At 49.2% G+C, this 19,618-nt stretch overlaps 1 protein-coding gene across 5 annotated transcripts in view; it reads left to right on the top strand.

Annotated features, from left to right (window-relative positions):
• gbe1b (glucan (1,4-alpha-), branching enzyme 1b) overlaps window positions 1-19,618 on the top strand; it is a 523,715-nt gene that overhangs the window by 490,772 nt on the left and 13,325 nt on the right. For all 5 annotated transcript variants that reach the window (XM_072259817.1, XM_072259815.1, XM_072259814.1 and 2 more), the window contains 2 exons: window positions 605-735; window positions 7,296-7,413. In XM_072259817.1, coding sequence (XP_072115918.1) covers window positions 605-735; window positions 7,296-7,413 — 249 coding nt within the window. The remainder of the gene's footprint in view (window positions 1-604; window positions 736-7,295; window positions 7,414-19,618) is intronic.

The raw sequence follows: 19,618 nt of genomic DNA, 5'->3' as shown, positions 1-19,618 counted from the left end.
GAGACGTGTGGGGGGGTTTGAAGGAGACGTGTGGGAAGTTTGAAGGAGACGTGTGGGGGTTTGAAGGAGACGTGTGGGGGTGTTTAAAGGAGGCATGTGGGGGGGGTTTAAAGGAGACGTGTGCGGGTTTGAAGGAGACGTGTGGGGGGGTTTGAAGGAGACGTGTGGGGGGGTTGAAGGAGACGTGTTGGGGTGTTTGAAGGAGACATGGGGTGGTTTGAAAGAGATGGGGGGTTTTTGAAGGAGACATGAGGGGGTGTTTGAAGGAGACGTGTGGGGGGGTTTGAAGGAGACGTGAAGGGGTGTTTGAAGGAGACGTGTGGCGGGGTTTGAAGGAGATGTGAGGGGGTGTTTGAAGGAGACGTGAGGGGGTGTTTGAAGGAGACGTGTGGGGGGGTTTGAGGGAGATGTGAGGGGGGTGTTTGAAGGAGATGTGTGGGGGGGTTTGAGGGAGACGTGAGGGGGTGTTTGAAGGAGATGTGTGCGGGAGGGATAAAGAAGTGGTGAACTTTGTCACAGTGAGTGTTGGTGTGTAGACGTCTCAGCCAGCCACACTGCTGTTTTTATTTAATAACACACGGACATTGATGTTCTTTTGCTCTAGGCCTACGTCAGTGAGAAGCATGAAGAAAACAAGGTCATCGCCTTTGAGCGTGCAAATTTGCTCTTTATTTTCAACTTCCACCATGAGAAGAGTTTTCCTGACTACAGAGTTGGAGTCGATCTGCCTGGGAAATATCCTTTTCATATGCCTTCTGTGAGCTGAAAGGGGCACAGCCCCATGTTACAAATCTCCACAGGGCAAACCCATGGGGCAAATCTCCACAGGGTAAACCCATGGGGCAAATCTCCACAGGGTAAACCAATGGGGTAAATCTCCACAGGGCAAACCCCATGTTACAAATTTCCACAGGGTAAACCCATGGGGTAAATCTCCACAGGGTAAACCCACGAGGCAAATCTCCACAAGGTAAACCCATGGGGCAAATCTCCACAGGGTAAACCCCATGTTACAAATCTCCACAGGGCAAACCCATGGGGCAAATCTCCATAGGGTAAACCCATGGGGTAAATCTCCACAGGGTAAACCCCATGGGGCAAATCTCCACAGGGTAAACCCCCTGTTACAAATCTCCACAGGGCAAACCCATGTTACAGATCTCCACGGGGTAAACCCATGGGGCAAATCTCCACAGGGTAAACCCATATTACAGATCTCCACAGGGCAAACCCATGGGGCAAATCTCCACAGGGTAAACCCACGAGGCAAATCTCCACAGGGGAAACCCATGGGGTAAATCTCCACAGGGTAAACCCCATGGGGTAAATCTCCACAGGGTAAACCCATGTTACAAATCTCCACAGGGTAAACCCATGGGGCAAATCTCCACAGGGTAAACCCACGAGGCAAATCTCCACAGGGGAAACCCATGGGGTAAATCTCCACAGGGTAAACCCCATGGGGTAAATCTCCACAGAATAAACCCATGTTACAAATCTCCACAGGCTAAACCCATGGGGTAAATCTCCACAGGGTAAACCCCACAGGGTAAACCCATGAGGTAAATCTCCACAGGGTAAACCCATGTTACAAATCTCCACAGGGCAAACCCATGTTACGAATCTCCACAGGGTAAACCCATGAGGTAAATCTCCACAGGGCAAACCTATGGGGTAAATCTCCACAGGGTAAACCCATGTTACAAATCTCCACAGGGCAAACCCATGGGGTAAATCTCCACAGGGTAAACCCATGAGGTAAATCTCCACAGGGTAAACCCATGGGGTAAATCTCCACAGGGTAAACCCATGGGGTAAATCTCCACAGGGTAAACCCCACAGGGTAAACCCATGGGGCAGATCTCCACAGGGTAAACCCATGGGGCAAATCTCCACAGGGCAAACCCATGAGGTAAATCTCCACAGGGTAAACCCATGTTACAAATCTCCACAGGGCAAACCTATGGGGTAAATCTCCACAGGGTAAACCTATGGGGTAAATCTCCACAGGGCAAACCCATGGGGTAAATCTCCACAGGGTACATCCCCATGGTACAGACTTCTTCAGCGCATACCCCAGGGGGAAATCCCCACAGGACTCCCATTATGGGGCAAATCTCCACAGGGTAATTCCCCAGAGGACAAATCTCCACAGCTTGGGTGAAGTGATCGGTTGTCTCTCAGGAACCGGTACTCAGGCCACTGTTACATGGGCCAGGAGGTAGTGTAGCAAGGAGAGACCAGTGGAAGGTGGGGTGGCTGTGGGTCAGTTCCCTGCTGTTTCTGTTTTAATTTCAGATTTCCAGTATCTCCACGTTATAAACACAAGAGATTCTGCAGATGCTGGAAATCTAAAGCAACAGACACAGAATGCTGTAGAAACTAAGCAGGTCAGGTGGTATCTATGGAAATGAATTAATAGTCAATGTTTTAGGCTGAGGCCCTTTATCAGGACTAAAAAGGAAAAAGGAAGAAGCCAGAATAAGAAGGTGGGAGGAAGAGGAGTACAAGCTGGCAGGTGATAGGTGAGATCAGGTGAGGAGAGGGGTATGAAGTGAGAAGCTGGAAGTGATCGGTGGAAGAGGTAAAGGGCTACTAAAGCAGGAATCTGATCGGAGAAGATGGTGGACCAAGGGAGGGAGGAGGAACCAGAGGGCAGTGATGGATAAGTGAGGAGAAGAGAAGAGATAAAAGAAGAGTCAGAATGGAGAATTGAAAAAGAGAGAAGGTTGAGGAGGGAATAATTACCACAAGTTCTAGAAGTCGATGTTCATGCCATCCAGTTGGAGGCTCCCCAGATAAATATGAGGTGTTGCTCCTCAAACTTGAGTTAGGCTTCATCGTGGTAGTAGGGATGGCCTTGGACCAACATGTCAGAACGGGAATGGGAAGTAGAATTGAAATGGGTGGCCTCTGGGAAATTCTTCCTGTTGTGGCGGATAGAGTCAAGGTGTTCCCCCACCCTATGTTGAGTCTCATCAATGTAGCAGAGACCACAGTGGGTATCATCTGTGGAGGTACCCCTCTGTCACCCGATGTAGTGGGGGCATACTCCATGGTGGTTATCCGAAAGGATGGGACAGACACTGAGGGGAGGTGTTAAATAGCCGTGTGATGGCCCACCAAAAGGCAGCACAAGCAAATGGCCTTTCCTCTGCTGTCTCTTTCCTGGAGCACGGATTTACAGCTGCCAACATGTTTCTCAACCTCTTCCTGCACATGACCTTCCCTGCTCCCCCCTCCGCACTGCCAATCCTGGAGTGTCAGGTCCAGTTGTCCGTGGCAGAGCATCGGGCAGCATGGGGACACTAATTGGCCAGAGCTCTTGGCCACGAGGAAGGCTCATCCATTGGCAGTGAGGACGTGAGGTTCCTCCTCGTCTGATGATTCATGACATTTTTGCTGTCATGGAGAAGCTAGTCTCAAGGGGAGACTCCCCCAGGGCAGGAATCAGCTTGCCTCTGTGACCCTGTGTCCGTGTGCCCAGCTTGTCCAGCACCATGACCGGACAGCATTTGGCTTTCCAGAGGAGCTTCTGTTTACAAACGGCCTGACTCTAGGAGTTGTGTGTGTGGGAGGAGGCTCACACTGGGCCTGGCCATCCTGGGGAGCGGGAGCTGAAGCTGCAGCTGGCTGCAGGCGACCTCTCGGCGTTTGGCTGCAGACGATTCTCGGTGTCTGTCTCCCCCTGCTGCTGAGTGAATGCATTGAACCCACATCTTTGATCACACCACTGAGTGATCGCAGAGTTACAGCACAGTAACGTGGCCTCAGTCCATTTCCAGGGCCTCATATCCAAATCCACTCTCAAGGAGAGGCAAGCCAGTCACCCCACTACCCTGAGGTCTCTGTTTTCAGAGGTGAACCATGCTGGATCTCCATGTCAGTTCACGTCTGTCTGGAGAGTCACTGCCCGCCTGACCCGAAGGTCTTCCCCCGGAGCTGGCTGGCACCATTCACCCATCCCCTATGTCTGTGAGAAGATGGGGGCAGCCAGCTCCTCAAGCACTGATGAAGGTGCTCCCATGCTGAAGGGGAATCTTTCCAAAATTCAAAGCAAATTTATTATCAAAAGTGCATACTGCATATGTCACCATGTACAATCCCTGAGGTTAAATTCTTTGCGGGTATTCACAGTAACTATAAAGAAATACAACAAAATCAATGAAAAGCCACACACATCCAGATTTCAGTGTTGGGGTGAGTGAAGTTATCACCTCTGGTCCAAGAGCCTGATGGTTGAGGGGTAGTAATTGTCATTGTTCTTGACCCTGGTGCTGTGGGTCAGATGGCAGTGGTAAGGAGAGAGCATGGCCAGAATGGTGGGGGTCCTCGATGGCGGATGCCACTTTCCTGCGATAGCGAATGTGCTCACAGGTTTGAGGGGGGCTGTGAGTGTACTCTGGACAAGGGACTGCAGTGGTTTCTGTAGATGGTGAACAGGGCAACCTGTGTGTGCTGGTGTGGAGAGGGGAGATGTCGATGAGGTCCCGGTGGACCATCGTTGTAGAGAGTGATTTCAGCTGAACTGACCCCCCCCCCCCCCTGCTTGTGCTGGGGTGGAGGGAGGAGGTGTTCAGGGGTGGGGTGGATGGGATCCTGGTGGACTGTCAGGGTAGAGAGCGATCACAGTTGGACCCCCCCGCCCCTCCCGTATGCGATGGTGCAGAGTGAGGAGGTGTATGGGATCCCAATAGACCGTCAGTGTAGAGAGTGATTATAACTGGACCCCTGTGTGGTAGCACACCTTCCAGGTGTGGCTCAGAGCTGTTATGTCAAGGTGCCCCCGCTACAGGGTTCTGACTGATAGGAAAGTTCACACTCATGACCACACGCTGGGCCTTGTGATCAACAGAGGTTGAAAAGAGAAACTGGGCAAGTGACCTGCTGGGTTCATGAAATTGCACAGGAATGAAACAGTAGGATTTGCCACAGGGTGCAGGTCACATTAGGGTCCGAGCACAGGAAGTGGGGGAGCCAGGCGACAGAGTGGTCAAGGGTGGGGGAGGCCTGGTGAGGGTCCAAGTGCTCTCTGCAGTACCGTATGGGTATCCTGCCTCTGGGTCATGATCCCCAGTCTCTGATCTCGAATCTACACTCTCCGCGTTGTGTAATTGTCATTCAACCCTACATGAATACAGCCAAGTGAAGCAGTGTTCCTCTGGGCCCAAGTACAAACACAGTACCAACAGTTACACACAACACAAAGCACATATAATCATGAAACAGTAACCATACAGTCACAAAAATAATCAGAAAGCCCAAGTTCCTGCGTGTCATGTCTTGTAGATTGCTAGTGCTGTTGGTACTAAGCGCACAGAAAGCCGATCATCATGTGCTCATGCAGCTCACAAAGCACGCAGTCCAGCTTCTTTCACCACACCAACACCGGAGAGCAGCGGCACAGGGAACAGCCAGCTCCCAACCCAGTCTCGGCCATGATCCACGATCATCAGTCCATAGTCCCCTGGCCATTATGAATGGTCTCCAGTCCCTGGTCACTGAGCCTTAATCTCCTGTCTCTCAGCCATGAACCCCAATCCCTGGTCCAGGTACTGTGATTACACAAACTCGCTCCCTGATACCCGGCTGTAAACCCTGGATCCTGGTCCCTGATACCCAGCTGTAATCCCTCGATCCTGGTCCCTGATACCCGGCTGTAATCCCTCGATCCTGGTTCCTGATACCCGACTGTAATCCCTCGATCCTGGTCCCTGATACCCGGCTGTAATCCCTCGATCCTGGTCCCTGATACCCGGCTGTAAACTTTGGATCTAGGTCTCTGATCCCCGGCTGTAATCCCTGGATCCTGGTCCCTGATACCCGGCTGTAATCCCTCGATCCAGGTCTCTGATCCCCGGCTGTAATCCCTCGATCCAGGTCTCTGATCCCCGGCTTTAAACCCTGGATCCTGGTCCCTGATACCCGGCTGTAATCCCTCGATCCTGGTCCCTGATACCCGGCTGTAAACCCTGGATCCTGGTCCCTGATACCCGGCTGTAAACCCTGGATCCTGGTCCCTGATACCCGGCTGTAAACCCTCGATCCTGGTCCCTGATACCCGGCTGTAATCCCTCGAACCAGGTCTCTGATACCCCGCTGTAAACCCTCGATCCTAGTCCCTGATACCCGGCTGTAAACCCTCGATCCTTGTCCCTGATACCCGGCTGTAATCCCTCGATCCTGGTCCCTGATACCCGGCTGTAATCCCTCGATCCTGGTCCCTGATACCCGGCTGTAATCCCTCGATCCTGGTTCCTGATACCCGACTGTAATCCCTCGATCCTGGTCCCTGATACCCGGCTGTAATCCCTCGATCCTGGTCCCTGATACCCGGCTGTAAACTTTGGATCCAGGTCTCTGATCCCCGGCTGTAATCCCTGGATCCTGGTCCCTGATACCCGGCTGTAATCCCTCGATCCAGGTCTCTGATCCCCGGCTGTAATCCCTCGATCCAGGTCTCTGATCCCCGGCTTTAAACCCTGGATCCTGGTCCCTGATACCCGGCTGTAATCCCTCGATCCTGGTCCCTGATACCCGGCTGTAAACCCTGGATCCTGGTCCCTGATACCCGGCTGTAAACCCTGGATCCTGGTCCCTGATACCCGGCTGTAAACCCTCGATCCTGGTCCCTGATACCCAGCTGTAATCCCTCGAACCAGGTCTCTGATACCCGGCTGTAGTCCCTGGATCCTAGTCCCTGATACCCGGCTGTAATCCCTTGATCCTAGTCCCTGATACCTGGCTGTAAACCCTGGATCCTGGTCCCTGATACCCAGCTGTAAACCCTCTATCCTGGTCCCTGATACCCGGCTGTAATCCCTCGATCCTGGTCCCTGATACCCAGCTGTAATCCATCGATCCTGGTCCCTGATACCCGGCTGTAATTCCTCGATCCAGGTCTCTGAAACCTGGCTGTAGTCCCTGGATCCTAGTCCCTGATACCCGGCTGTAATCCCTCGATCCTGGTCCCTGATCCCCGGCTGTAAACCCTGGATCCTGGTCCCTGATACCCGGCTGTAAACCCTGGATCCTGGTCCGTGATACCTGGCTGTAATCCCTCGATCCAGGTCTCTGACACCTGGCTGTAGTCCCTGGATCCTAGTCCCTGATACCCGGCTGTAAACCCTGGATCCTGGTCCCTGATACCTGGCTGTAAACCCTGGATGCAGGTCTCTGATCTCCGGCTGTAATCCCTTACAAATTGGAAGCTTTTTAAACACTACGCTACCTGAATAATAGTTCTGTGTGAATACTGAAATGTGGGGATGTGTTTTCCTGAATTCGTACTGCAGGTATAAGATCGTACTGGACAGTGACGCTGCGGACTATGGAGGGCACAGCCGATTGGACCATGACACCGAGTACTTCACAGAACCGCAACCCCAGAACAACCGGCTCAACTCTCTGCTGGTGAGTGTCTGCTGTCCCCTCAGCAGAAAACGCCACAGGAGTCCGACAGTACAATCTGCTGCAGGATGTGGGTCACACCAGGGCCCAGGAACAGCAAGGGTGGGAATGGGGAAAGGCGCAGGAGTCTGTGTATGGCCAGGTACTCTCTGCAGCCACGGCGACATCTCCCTAATGTCTAGATATCATCTCTGGACAGAGCTCACTGATGTCTGGACATTGTGTCCGGACGGGGCTCGCTGATGTCTGGACAGGGCTCGCTGATGTCTGGACAGAGCTCACTGACGTCTGGACATTGTGTCTGGATGGGGCTCACTGATGTCTGGACAGGGCTCGCTGATGTCTGGACAGAGCTCACTGATGTCTGGACAGGGGTCGCTGATGTCTGGACATTGTGTCTGGATGGGGCTCAATGATGTCTGGACATTGTGTCTGGACAGGGGTCACTGATGTCTGGACAGGGCTCGCTGATGTCTGGACAGAGCTCACTGATGTCTGGACAGGGCTCGGTGATGTCTGGACATTGTGTCTGGACAGGGCTCGGTGATGTCTGGACATTGTGTCTGGATGGGGGGGTCACTGATGTCTGGACGGGGCTCGGTGATGTCTGGACGGGGTCACTGATGTCTGGACAGGGCTCGGTGATGTCTGGATATGGTGTCTGGACAGGGGTCAGTCATTCTGGATGGGGCTTGGTGATATCTGGACATTGTGTCTGAACAGGGCTCAGTGATGTCTGGACATTGTGTCTGGACGGGGGTCGCTGATGTCTGGATGGGGGCTCGGTGATGTCTGGACATTGTGACTGGATACGGCTCAGTGATGTCTGGACGGGGCTCGGTGATGTCTTGACATTGTGTCTGGATGGGGCCACTGATGTCTGGACAGGGCTCGGTGATGTCTGGACGGGTCTTGGTGATGTCTGGACGAGGGTCGGTGATGTCTAGACATTGTCTGGATGGGGCTTGGTGATGTCTGGACATTGTGTCTGGATGGGTCTTGGTGATGTCTGGACATTGTGTCTGGACAGGGCTCGGTGATGTCTGGACATTGTGACTGGACGGGTCTTGGTGATGTCTGGACGGGTCTTGGTGATGTCTGAACATTGTGTCTGGACGGGGGTCGCTGATGTCTGGATGGGGCTCGGTGATGTCTGGACATCGTGTCTGGACAGGTCTTGGTGATGTCTGGACAGGGGTCGGTCATGTCTGGATGGGGCTTGGTGATGTCTGGACAGGGCTCGGTGATGTCTGGATATTGTGTCTGGACGGGGTTCGCCGATGTCTGGACAGGGCTCGGTGATGTCTGGACATTGTGTCTGGACCCTGCTTCATGATACCTAGACATCAGTTTAGCAACTGCCTACATGTCTGGGTTATTGTTACTAGAACTCCCTCTGCAGGTCTGTAATCTCCTGAGAGAAGCAAGCACAATGAGAGGAGAAAGAATAAATGTGGGGCAATTCCTCTGCTGCCCCTGCAAGTGATGCCACAAGAACCTCTGGCAATGATCTTTGCATTATCTATGGGGATGGGAGAGGTTCTAGAGGATTGGAGAGTTGCAGATGTTGTTCCCTTGTACAATAAAGGGAGCAGAGATAGCCCAGGATATTATAGACCAGTGAGTCTTACTTCAGTGGTTGGTAAATTGTTGCAGAAGATCCTGAGGGGCAGGATTTATGAACATTTGGAGAGAGATAATCTGATTAGGGATAGTCATTATGGCTTTGTCAAAGGCAGGTCGTGCCTTACGAGCCTGATTGAATTTTTTGAGGATGTGACTAAACACATTGATGAACGCAGAGCAGTGGATATAGTGTATATGGATTTCAGTAAGGTATTTGATAACATTCCCCATGCAAGGCTCATTGAAACAGTAATGAGGACAGGGGATCCAAGGGGACATTGCTTTGTGGATCCAGAACTGGCTTGCCTACAGAAGGCAAAGAGTGGTTGTAGATGGGTCATATTCTGCATGGAGGTCGGTGACCAGTGGTGTGCCTCAGGGATCTGTTCTGTGTCCCCTCCTCTTTGTCATTTTTATAAATGATCTGGATGAGGAAGTGGAGAGATGGGTTAGTAAATTTGCTGACGACACAAAAGGTTGGGGTGTTGTGGATAGTGTGGAGGGCTGTCAGAGGTTACAGCGGGACATTGATAGGATGCAAAACTGGGCTGAGAAGTGGCAGATAGAGTTCAACCCAGATAAATGTGAGGTAGGTCAAATATGATGGCAGGATATAGTATTAATGGTAAGATTCTTGGGGTCCATGTCCGTAGGGCACTCAAAGCTGCTACGCAGGTTGACAGTGTTATTGAGAGTGTACAGTGTGATGCCCTTCATCAACCGTGGCATTAAGTTCAAGAGCTGGGAGGTAATGTTACATCTATATAAGACCTTAGTTAGACACCACTTTGGATACTGTGTTCAGTTCTGGTCACCTCACTACAGGAGGGATGTGGATACTATAGAGAGAGTGCAGAGGAGATTTACAAGGATGTTGTCTGGATTGGAGAGCATGCCTTATGAGAATAGGTTGAGTGAACTCGACGTTTTCTCCTTGCAGCGATGGAGGATCAGAGGTGACCTGATAGTGGTGTATAAGATAGAACATAGAATATAGAATAGTACAGCACAGTACAGGCCCTTCAGCCCACATTGTTGTGCCGACCCTCAAACCCTGCCTCCCATATAACCCCCAACCTTAAATTCCTCCGTATACCTGTCTAGTAGTCTCTTAAATTTCACTAGTGTATTTGCCTCCACCACTGACTCAGGCAGTGCATTCCACGCACCAACCACTCTCTGAGTAAAAAACCTTCCTCTAATATCCCCCTTGAACTTCCCACCCCCTACCTTAAAGCCATGTCCTCTTGTATTGAGCAGTGGTACCCTGGGGAAGGGGTGCTGGCTATCCACTCTATCTATTCCTCTTAATATCTTGTACACCTCTATCATGTCTCCTCTCATCCTCCTTCTCTCCAAAGAGTAAAACCCTAGCTCCCTTAATCTCTGATCATAATCCATACTCTCTAAACCAGGCAGCATCCTGGTAAATCTCCCCTGTACCCTTTCCAATGCTTCCACATCCTTCCTATAGTGACACGACCAGAAATAGACACAGTACTCCAAGTGTGGCCTCACCAGAGTTTTATAGAGCTGCATCATTACATCACGACTCTTAAACTCTATCCCTGGACTTATGAAAGCTAACACCCCATAAGCTTTCTTAACTACCCTATCTACCTGTGAGGCAACTTTCAAGAAACTGTGGACATGTACCCTGAGATCCCTCTGCTCCTCCACACTACCAAGTATTCTGCCATTTACTTTGTACTCTGCCTTGGAGTTTGTCCTTCCAAAGTGTACCACCTCACACTTCTCCGGATTGAACTCCATCTGCCACTTCTCACCCCACTTCTGCATCCTATCAATGTCTCTCTGCAATCTTTGACAATCCCCGACACTATCTACAACACCACCAACCTTTGTGTTGTCTGCAAACTTGCCAACCCACCCTTCTACCCCCACATCCAAGTCGTTAATAAAAATCATGAAAAGTAGAGGTCCCAGAACAGATCCTTGTGGGACACCACTAGTCAATCTCCACTACAACCCTCTGCCTTCTGCAGGCAAGCCAATTCTGAATCCACCTGGTCAAACTTCCCTGGATCCCATGCCTTCTGACTTTCTGAGTAAGCCTACTGTGTGGAACTTGTCAAATGCCTTACTAAAATCCATATAGATCACATCCACTGCACTACCCTCATCTATATGCCAGGTCACCTCCTCAAAGAACTCTATCAGCTTGTTAGACACGATCTGCCCTTCACAAAGCCATGCTGACTGTCCCTGATCAGACCATGATTCTCTAAATGCCCAGAGATCCTATCTCTAAGAATCTTTTCCAATAGCTTTCCCACTACAGACGTAAGGCTCACTGGTCTATAATTACCCGGACTATCACTACTACCTTTTTTGAACAAGGGGACAACATTTGCCTCCCTCCAGTCCTCCGGTACCATTCATGTGGACGAGGACATAAAGATCCTAGCCAGATGCTCAGCAATCTCATCCCTCGCCTTGTGGAGCAGCCTGGGGAATATTCTGTCAGGCCCCGGGGACTTATCCATCTTAATGTATTTAAACAACGCCAACACCTTCTCTCCCTTAATATCAACATGCTCCAGAACATCCCCTCACTCATATTGTCCTCACCATCATCAAGTTCCCTCTCATTGGTGAATACAGAAGAGAAGTATTCATTGAGATGATGAGAGGCATTGATTATGTGGATGACCAGAGGCTTTTTCCCAGGGCTGAAATGGCTAACACGAGAGGCATAGTCTCGATACGACAGGGTCTTTTAAGACACTGCTAGATAGGTACAGTACATGGAGTTTAGAAAAACAGAGGGCTATGAGGTAGGGAAATTCTAGGCAGTTTGTAGAGTAGGTTACATGGTCAGCACAACATTGTGGGCCGAAGGGACTGTAATGTACTGGAGATGTCTATGTTTAGTCAGCTTTACCCCACCCACACCATTTCCAATTCCAATTCCCTGAAAGAGGTGACTGCATTGGTCTGAACTGAGGGAGTAGTTGGCAGTCTGGTCAGAGATGACCCCATCTGACTGTGTCTGGGACCATAGAGGCCAAGGTGATACTGATCACATGTCCCTTTCTGTTTGGAAATATCATCACCTTGAAATAACATTCACATGATAGACGTTTCCTTAACACAGGTTAGATTTTTCAAAAGATGCCGCACAGACACCACTGATTCCACATTGCACAAGTTTACATGGCACCTTTCATATGCAGTGGGCCCGCAGATTTGCAATCCACTCTCTTTATCGCTTTCCTAGCTCCTTAAATCCTTCAAACACGTTCCGCCAGCCTCAAAGACAGCTTCTTCCCCACTGTTATCAGACTCCTGAATAGTTCACTACCCTCACAGTCCACCTCGTCATGGTCTTGCATCTTATTGTTCAGCTGCTCTGCACTCTCTCTCTAGCTGTTACACTCTATTCGGCATTGTTCTACCTCAATGCACTGATGTGATGAAATGATCTGTGTGGACAGCATGTACAAGTTTTCACTGCGTAACAAGTTTTTCTCAGTATACGTGACAATACATCAGGATGCTGTTCATCGACTACAGCTCAGCATTTAACACCATCATTCCCACAATCCTGATCGAGAAGTTACAGAAATTGGGCCTCTGTACCTCCCTCTGCAATTGGATCTTCGACTTCCTAACCGGAAGACCAGAGTCTGTGCAGATTGGTGATAACGTCTCCTCCTCATTGACGATCAACATTGGTGCACCTCAGCTCACTGCTCTACTCTCTATATACACATGACTGTGGCAGGCGTTGCTCAAATACCATCTATAAATTTGCTGATGATACAACCATTGTTGGTAGAATCTCAGGTGGTGACGAGAGGGCGTACAGGAGTGAGATCTGCCAACTAGTGAATGGTGCCGCAGTAACAACCTGGCACTCAACGTCAGTAAGACGAAAGAGCTGATTGTGGACTTCAGGAAGGGTAAAACAAAGGAACACATACCAATCCTCATAGACAGATCAGAAGTGGAGAGAGTGAGCAGCTTCAAGTTCTTGGGGTGTCAAGATCTCTGAGGATCTAACCTGGTCCCAACTTATTGATGTAGTCATAAAGAAGGCAAGACAGCAGCTATACTTTGTTAGGAGTTTGAAGAGATTTTGCATGTCAACAAATACACTCAAAATCTTCTATAGATGTACCATGGAGAGCATTCTGACAGGCTGCATCACTGTCTGGTATGGGGGGGAGGGTGCTACTGCACAGGACCGAAACAAGCTGCAGAAGATTGTAAATCTAATCAGCTCCATCTTGGGTACTAGCCTACAAAGTACCAGGACATCTTCAGGGAGCGGTGTTTCAGAAAGGTAGCGTCCATTATTAAGGACCTCCAGCACACAGGGCATGCCCTTTTCTCACTGTTACCATCAGGTAGGAGGCACAGAAACAAATTTCATGCTGGTGATCATAAACTTGATTCTGATTCTGAATAGTAAATGTAACAATAAAGGTTCCAATTTCCTCCCAAACCAGAAATTTCTGCAGCCCACAATGATTAACTTTGACCCATAAAGTGAATCCCCAAGATCCATCGCTCATCTTTCTCCTCCCTTCCTGCACAGTGAAGCCCATTGTAGTGTTCTGGTGTTGGGTCTGACCGTACTTGTCTCCCATCGGCACTGGCAGTCTCCGGAACCCAGCAGACATTCTCTGCCAGCACTCTCTCAAGCTCCAGCTGAAATTCGCTGTCCACAGAATACTCCTGTCCCAGCTGGGAGCAATGGGGTCAACTGTCACTCAGTATCCAAGGTGCCGATCTGGAGACCTGCAGCCAATGCAGTCTGTGTATCTGGGACCTTTAGTCTCCACAGAACTCAGCACGTTGCATCAGGCATATGCTGTTGTACTAACAACAAAGCCCTGTATTAATATGTACATTTAATGTGTATACCTGCCTCCCCGGTTCACAAATGACCTAATGTACATAGTAACTACATATACATTTAATGTATGTACAGGCCACCCCACCCACCGTTCACAAACAGCCTAACTTAGGGAGATCGAACAACACAAATTCTCCTAGAAATTTTTAAAGCATTTTTCTAGCTAGTAACAATAATAATGTTCCATTTGATCCATATTTAATTTATTTAGACATATTTATTCCATTAGTTGAATGAAGTGTGAGGGTGATTATTGAGAATAAAAAGGTCATGCCAGTATATACAGAGCGATACAATGTTTGTGACTTGGGCAGAGTTCTGAGGGACCAAAGACTTGTGTTACCGCAAAATAATCTGCAGATGCTGTAAAGGATCAAAGCAACACTTTCAGTACGCTGGATGAACTCAGCAGGCCAGGCAGCATCAGTCAGAAACGATGAGTCGACGTTTCGGACTGGAACCCTTCATCAGGACTGAAGAATGAAAGATGGGGAAGGATTTGAAGAATGCTTGTAGCGTCAGTTGAAAGACCAGTAATTTGAAAGACAAAGGGGTGAGGGAAGGGAAGGATTGACGTCATAGCCCTGAAAACAATGGGTAGTAGAAAAAGGAAGCGGGACCATGAGGGAGCTGGGGGAGGGGGTAGAGTGAAATAGGGTTAGAGGAAGGGAGAGGGAGGGAATTACCGGAAGTTGGAGAATTCTATGTTCGTACCAAGGGGCTGGAGACTACCTAGACGGTATATGAGGTGTTGCTCCTCCAACCTGAGTTTAGCCTCATCATGGCAGTAGAGGAGGCCATGTATGGACATATCCGAATGGGAATGGGAAGCAGAGTTGAAGTGTGTGGCTACCGGGAGATCCTGTCTGTTGTGGCAGACGGAGCGGAGGTGCTCGACGAAGCGGTCCCCCAATCTGCGTCGGATTTCACCGATGTAGAGGAGGCCGCACCAGGAACACCGGATGCATAGTTGACCCCAACAGACTCACAAGTGAAGAGTTGCCTCACCTGAAAGGACTGTTTGGGGCCCTGAATGGTGGCAAGAGAGGAGGTGCAGGGACAGGTGTAGCACTTGCGCTTACAGGGATAAGTGCCGGGTGGGAGATCCGTGGGGATGGACGTGTGGATCAGGGAGTCGCGGAGGGACCGATCCCTGCGGAAAGCGGAGAGGGGTGGAGAGGGAAAGATGTGCTTAGTGGTGGGGTCCTGTTGAAGGTGGCGGAAGTTACGGAGGATAATGTGCTGGATCTGGACGCTGGTGAGGTGGTAGGTAAGGACAAGGGGAACTCCGTCCCTGTTGTGGTTGCAGGAGGATGGGATGAGGGCCGAAGTGCGGGAAATGGAGGAGATGCCAGTGAGGGCATCTTTGATGACGGTAGAAGGGAAACCACGATCCTTAAAGAAAGACGACATTTGAGATGTCCTGGAATGGAAAGCCTCATCCTTGGAGAAATTGTAATGGGAGATAAGGTGATGGCAGAGGAACTGAACGAGTATTTTGCATCAGTCTTCACTGAGGAAGACATCAGCAGTATACCGGACGCTCAAGGGTGGCAGGGAAGAGAAATGTGCGCAGTCACAATTACGGCAGAGAAAGTACTCAGGAAGCTGAATAGTCTAAAGGTAGATAAATCTCCCGGACCAGATGGAATGCACCCGCGTGTTCTGTAGGAAGTAGCTGTGGAGATTGCAGAGGCATTAGCGATGATCTTTCAAAAGTCGATAGTTTCTGGCATGGTTCCTGAGGACTGGAAGATTGCAAATGTCACTCCACTATTTAAGAAGGGGGCAAGGAAGCAAAAAGGAAATTATAGACCTGTTAGCTTGAAATCGGTGGTTGGGAAGTTGTTGGAGTCGATTGTCAAGGATGAGGTTACAGAGTACCTGGAGGCATATGACAAGATAGGCAGAACTCGGCATGGATTCCTTAAAGGAAAATCCTGCCTGACCAACCTATTACCATTTTTTTGAGGAAATTACCAGTAGGCTAGACAAGGGAGATGCAGTGGATGTTGTATATTTGGATTTTCAGAAGGCCTTTGACAAGATGGCACACATGAGGCTACTTAACAGGATAAGAGCCCATGGAATTATGGGAAAGTTACATACGTGGATAGAGCGTTGGCTGATTGGTAGGAAACAGAGAGTGGGAATAAAGGCATCCTATTCTTGTTGGCTGCCGGTTACCAGTGGTGTTCCACAGGGGTGCGTGTTGGGGCCACTTCTTTTTACATTGTACATCAACGATTTGGATTATGGAATAGATGGCTTTGTGGCTAAGTTTGCTGACGATACGAAGGTAGGTGGAGGGGCCGATAGTGCTGAGGAAACGGAGAGTCTGCAGAGAGACTTGGATAGATTGGAAGAATGGGCAGAGAAGTGGCAAATGAAATACAATGTTGGAAAGTGTATAGTTATGCACTTTGGCAGAAGAAATAAACGGGCAGACTATTATTTAAATGGGGAGAAAATTCAAAGTTCTGAGATGCAACAGGACTTGGGAGTCCTCGTACAGGATACCCTTAAAGTTAACCTCCAGGTTGAGTTGGTAGTGAAGATAGCGAATGCAATGTTGGCACTCATTTCTAGAGGAATAGAGTATAGGAGCAGGGATGTGATGTTGAGGCTCTAGAAGGCGCTGGTGAGACCTCACTTGGAGCACTGTGGACAGTTTTAGTCTTATTTAAGAAAGGATGTGCTGACGTTGGAGAGGGTACAGAGAAGATTTACTAGAATAATTCCGGGAATGAGAGGGTTAACATATGAGGAACATTTGTCCGCTCTTGGTCTGTATTCCTTGGAGTTTAGAAGAATGATGGGAGACCACATAGAAACATTTCGAATGTTGAAAGGCATGGACAGTGTGGATGTGGCAAAGTTGTTTCCCATGATGGGGCAGTCTAGTATGAGACGGTATGACTTAAGGATTTAAGGATTCAGAACAGAGATGCGAAGAAATTTGTGTATTGCTCCGGCTTTCCAGCATCTGCTGAATCTCTTGTGTCTTTTGTGGGTGTGTAGAGGTTATTGGAGTGTTCCCACTAACTCACCTGCCTGTAATCCCCTGACAGGTGGGTTCACTGTAACCTCCCGATGTACGGATTTACCTCTAACATCTCAACGGACGGGTTCACCTCCAACCTCCTGACAGGTTGATTGGAGGATTCAGAACAGAGATGTGAAGAAATTTTTTTAGCCAGAAGGTGGTGAATCTATGGAATTTGTTGCCACGGGCGGCAGTGGAGGCCAAGTCATTGGGTGTATTTAAGGCAGAGATTGATAGGTATCTGAGTAGCCAGGGCATCAAAGGTTATGGTGAGAAGGCGGGAGAGTGGAACTAAATGGGAGAATGGATCAGCTCATGATAAAATGGCGGAGCAGACTCGATGGGCTGAATGGCAGACTTCTGCTCCTTTGTCTTATGGTCTAATATTCTTCACTCAGAGGGCCATGAGAGTGTGGAATGAGCTGCCAGCACAAGTAGTGTATGCAAGCTCGATTTCAACATGTAAGAGAAATTTGGATAGGTACATAGCAGGGGTATGGAGAGCCATGGTCCTGGTGTATGTCGATGGGAATAGGCAGCTTAAATGGCTCAGCACAGACTTGATGGGCGAAAGGGCCTGTTTCTGTACTGTGCTTTTCTATGATTCTACGACTATCCCTCAGGACTTCAATGCCTTCAGACAGTTTGATCACTGCCCCCACCTCCGAGAATCTGGGAAGGATGGTCAAGCTGCCGCTCATGGATACTGTATTGGCGAAGGACTGCTGGAAACCAAGACTCCAATAACTTTAAGGAGCATCTCTGAGAACTCAAAATTGCCAGGAGTAGGAAGCTGTTCCAGAAGACTGCCATGTTTCTTGGGGATAAGAATCTGGTTCTATGTTGCTAATGAAGTGCCACAGCACAAAACATCATTTCCCTCCACAGAAGCTGCCTGACTTGCTGAGTTCTTCCAGCATTTTTTGTGTATTGCTCCGGCTTTCCAGCATCTGCTGAATCTCTTGTGTCTTTTGTGGGTGTGTAGAGGTTATTGGAGTGTTCCCACTAACTCACCTGCCTGTAATCCCCTGACAGGTGGGTTCACTGTAACCTCCCGATGTACGGATTTACCTCTAACATCTCAACGGACGGGTTCACCTCCAACCTCCTGACAGGTTGATTGGAGGATTGCGCAGGTGCAACAGGAGTGTTCCTGCAGAGGTCTGAGAAAGATTTTTGACAGGCAACCCAGTCTCTCCAAAAGAGGGGTACCGCCTAGCGGAGCAGTCATCGTGGAAATGGTCATTGTTGGAGTGGTCTGAGTTAGAATAGGAAGGCTTTGGCTCAACAAGGCTTAGAAACATAAAAAACTTAGAAAATAGGTGCAGGCCATTCGGCCCTTCGAGCCTGCACCGCCATTTATTATGATCATGGCTGATCATCCAACTCAGAACCCTGCAGCAGCCATACCCCCTGATCCCCATAGCCACAAGGGCCTATCTAACTCCCTCTTAAATATAGCCAATGAACTGGCCTCAACTGTTTCCTGTGGCAGAGAATTCCACAGATTCACCACTCTCTGTGTGAAGATGTTTTTCCTAATCTCGGTCCTAAAAGGCTTCCCCCTTATCCTCAAACTGTGAGCCCTCGTTCTGGACTTCCCCAACATCGGGAACAATCTTCCTGCATCTAGCTTGTCCAATCCTTTTAGAATTTTATAAGTTTCAATCAGATCCCCCCTCAATCTTCTAAATTCCAACGAGTACAAGCCTAGTTCATCCAGTCTTTCTTCATATGAAAGTCCTGCCATCCCAGGAATCAATCTGGTGAACCTTCTTTGTACTCCCTCTATGGCAAGGGTGTCTTTCCTCAGATTAGGGGACCAAAACTGCACACAATACTCCAGGTGTGGTCTCACCAAGGCCTTGTACAACTGCAGTAGTACCTCCCTGCTCCTGTACTCGAATCCTCTCGCTATAAATGCCAGCATACCATTCGCCTTTTTCACCGCCTGCTGTACCTGCATGCCCACTTTCAATGACTGGTGTATAATGACACCCAGGTCTTGTTGCACCTCCCCTTTTCCTAATCGGCCACCATTCAGATAATAATCTGTTTTCCTATTTTTGCCACCAAAGTGGATAACTTCACATTTATCCACATTAAATTGCATCTGCCATGAATTTGCCCACTCACCCAACCTATCCAAGTCACCCTGCATCCTCTTAGCATCCTCCTCACAGCTAATACTGCCACCCAGCTTCGTGTCATCCGCAAACTTGGAGATGCTGCATTTAATTCCCTCATCCAAGTCATTAATATATATTGTAAACAACTGGGGTCCCAGCACTGAGCCTTGCGGTACCCCACTAGTCACAGCCTGCCATTCTGAAAAGGTCCCGTTTATTCCCACTCTTTGCTTCCTGTTTGCTAACCAATTCTCTATCCACATCAATACCTTACCCCCAATACCGTGTGCTTTAAGTTTGCACACTAATCTCCTGTGTGGGACCTTGTCAAAAGCCTTTTGAAAATCCAAATTTCCCACATCCACTGGTTCTCCCCTATCCACTCTACTAGTTACATCCTCAAAAAATTCTATGAGATTCGTCAGACATGATTTTCCTTTCACAAATCCATGCTGACTTTGTCCGATGATTTCACCGCTTTCCAAATGTGCTGTTATCACATCTTTGATAACTGACTCCAGC

The sequence above is a fragment of the Mobula birostris genome, chromosome 6 (assembly GCF_030028105.1).
Source record: "Mobula birostris isolate sMobBir1 chromosome 6, sMobBir1.hap1, whole genome shotgun sequence".
In the NCBI taxonomy this organism is placed as follows: Eukaryota; Metazoa; Chordata; class Chondrichthyes; order Myliobatiformes; family Myliobatidae; genus Mobula; species Mobula birostris.
The sequence above is the reverse complement of the archived record's forward strand: the minus strand, read 5'-3'. Positions and strand labels throughout refer to the sequence as shown.